This window comes from Arachis ipaensis, chromosome B06 (assembly GCF_000816755.2).
Source record: "Arachis ipaensis cultivar K30076 chromosome B06, Araip1.1, whole genome shotgun sequence".
Classification (NCBI taxonomy): Eukaryota; Viridiplantae; Streptophyta; class Magnoliopsida; order Fabales; family Fabaceae; genus Arachis; species Arachis ipaensis.
Genome location: NC_029790.2, coordinates 748,089 through 750,928, shown reverse-complemented (window position 1 = coordinate 750,928; position 2,840 = coordinate 748,089). Strand labels below are relative to the sequence as shown.

General features: G+C 36.6%; 1 protein-coding gene across 1 annotated transcript in view; it reads left to right on the top strand.

Moving 5' to 3' along the window:
- The window catches only part of LOC107645295 (protein BASIC PENTACYSTEINE6), a gene marked incomplete in the record, with an annotated part of 3,367 nt that extends 2,062 nt beyond the window's left edge, over positions 1–1,305 (top strand). Inside the window, 1 exon segment of the mRNA XM_016349286.2 lies at positions 1–1,305. Within this exon segment, the coding sequence (XP_016204772.1) occupies positions 1–813 (813 nt within the window).

Sequence of the window (2,840 nt, the reverse complement as noted above, 5' to 3'; positions counted from 1 at the left end):
CGGGATGCTGCAATCACAGAACGAAATAATGCTTTAATTGAACGAGACAATGCAATTGCTGCACTTCAATATCGTGAAAATTCCCTAACCAACAGCAGTATGCCGTCCTCATGCCCTCCTGGATGCCAAATCTCACGGGGTATCAAACATATGCATCATCCACAGCAACAAGTACACCACATGCCTAATAATATGGGTGACGGTTCTTACACTGCAAGGGAAATGCACACAAGTGATTCCCTCCCAACTGTGCCCATTCCTTCAGAGGCTGGGAAGTCCCGGCGAGGTAAACGACCAAAGGAGCCTAAGTCAGTTTCACCAAATAAGAAGGCTTCAAAAGGTACTAGAAAGGTGAAGAGGGATGACGAAGATACTCACAAGATGATGTTTGGCAAGGCTAATGAATGGAAGAGTAGTCAGGAAATGATTAATGGGAGCGAAGACCTTAACAAGCAGTTAGAGGTGACAAAGGCCGATTGGAAATCCCAGGACTTGGCATTGAACCAAGTTGCGTACGATGAGTCGACAATGCCAGCTCCCGGGTGTTCTTGTACTGGTGTTCTGAGGCAGTGTTACAAATGGGGAAATGGAGGTTGGCAATCTGCTTGTTGCACAACCACCCTTTCAGTGTATCCCCTTCCAGCAGTTCCTAACAAGAGGCATGCTCGGATAGGTGGCCGGAAAATGAGTGGAAGTGCTTTCAATAAGCTGCTTAGTCGGCTTGCTACTGAGGGTCATGATCTGTCAAACCCAGTTGACCTCAAGGACCATTGGGCCAAACATGGTACAAATCGGTATATCACGATAAAGTAGATCACCAGCAGTTGCGCCGCTGGTGTAGCATTCCGTATCATGATATGTAGAGTCCACAATTGATGGATTCTAAAGTCATGGATGAAAAATAAGGCCATTATATAAAGTTTCATCTATGATTGAATCTGCCTAAATGGTCTGTGGCAGGGTAGAAACATGGGCATGTAAAAAAAGGTTACATTATGGATAAATAGCTCTAAATTGTCTTGATTAGTGCATCTAGTCATCAAACTCAAATAATTTTAGAGCCATGTGCTGTTTGTGGTCACGAACGATTCTAACAAATACTCAATTATTCTGTAGAATTGATGTATATGTAAAATTTCTTTCGGGTTTGTTGTTTTTCTGTTGTTTGTTCGTAGCTACATCTTTAGGTGGTAGTATTAATGTATGGCTGAATTTGGCAACTGATGCCCTTTCATGCTTCTGTAAATGTTCATGATGATGGAAACAATGAGAAGCGCGATAATGTAATGATTTTCCATCTGCAAATTCCTTAGCACCATTCTAAGATTGCTATTTATTTGGCAACGCTTTAAATTATACAGCTTGTTTATAAATCATCTATGCAATTTCTTTACACTTATCATAACAAAGTTCTTTTTCTTACACAACTGAGGGCGTACCCATTAGCTAATATCTATTAGGTAGAAACATCATAATCTTTTACTTGGCTTCAATTTGAAGTTGGCATAGTATTGAATAATCTTGTTCCAATAGATTTTACTGACCATACCTGTAAAAATGCTCTAACAAATACAATAGCTGCAACACAAAAGAACTTGGTTAAAAAGGATTTTTTAATCCAACTTAAGTACAAAAATTAAAGGTCATAAAAATTTAATTAAATCATCATCATCATCATCATCGTTATCATTATTATTATTATTGTTAAAAACAATGTAAAACAGTAAAGTACAAAACACAAAACAAGGTACTAATGAATCATGAGCCAAGCCTCAACTAAAGTACCCTAATTGTTTGCATATGTAATAATCAGTGCGTGTCAGATTACAAAATTTCATCACCTGCTATATCAGCCAGGGATAACTGTAAAATTATATTTCTCATCATCCACAGCACGACACCAATAAATCCATTATTAAAATGTTGTTCAACATAAACCAAAAATCTCACTTGAAAAGAAGAGCCTTAGAAATTATAAACCTAAGGTTGTGAATCAATTTTTGTAGCCTCAGACCGTCCTAGTTCAAAAAATGTTTCAACACATTAAATGCAATAACATTGCACTTCTGAATTATACAACTGCATCATAGGCTATAGATATAACAATCCTTAGTTAGCTTAATTCAACGAAAATTAAGAACATCGAATTTTTAGAATTAAATAAAATAAACCTTTTTTTTTCAAATTACAGTAGGGTATATAAAGACGTAAACAAAAAGAGAACTAATTTTAAGAACATGAACGTGAGAAAGTGGCATCAGATCTTCCTATTCAAATGAAGCTATTCACTGCACTCAAAGGATTTGAGCTCTCAGCATTTCGAAAGATTCGTCATTTGGCCGAATATACGAAAAACGCAAACAGAAAAACCAAAATCTTAACAGAATCAACAAATTGATTGAACGAACAGAACAACGGAAGTGGGAGCAGAGAAGAGGAACTCAGATAGGAATTAGGGTTTGCGTTTGGATGAAAGAGGCAAGAGCTTCCATTTATAGGAGAAGGGTATAAACGGGGTTCGCTGATTTGAAGAATTTAATCGACGGTAGTGATTTGTTGCAAGGGGATCAATTAAGTAAACGCTCAAAGTTTGACTGTTTGATTTTGGGCTTGGGCCAAGTCTGCAAAGAAGAATTTGTTGACGTAAATTATGGTAGATTTTTCTCTCTAACGAATTTTCAGTCTCAGGCCAAACAATAAAAGTCATACCGTAGTTGCCACTTCATTTTGAGTTTAAAAGAGAGATTGAGACTAAAAAACAGAATTAAAAAACAAAAATTGAGAGACAGACATTAAATAAATTTTTTATATTATGTTTGATGTTAAAAAAATTTGTTAAG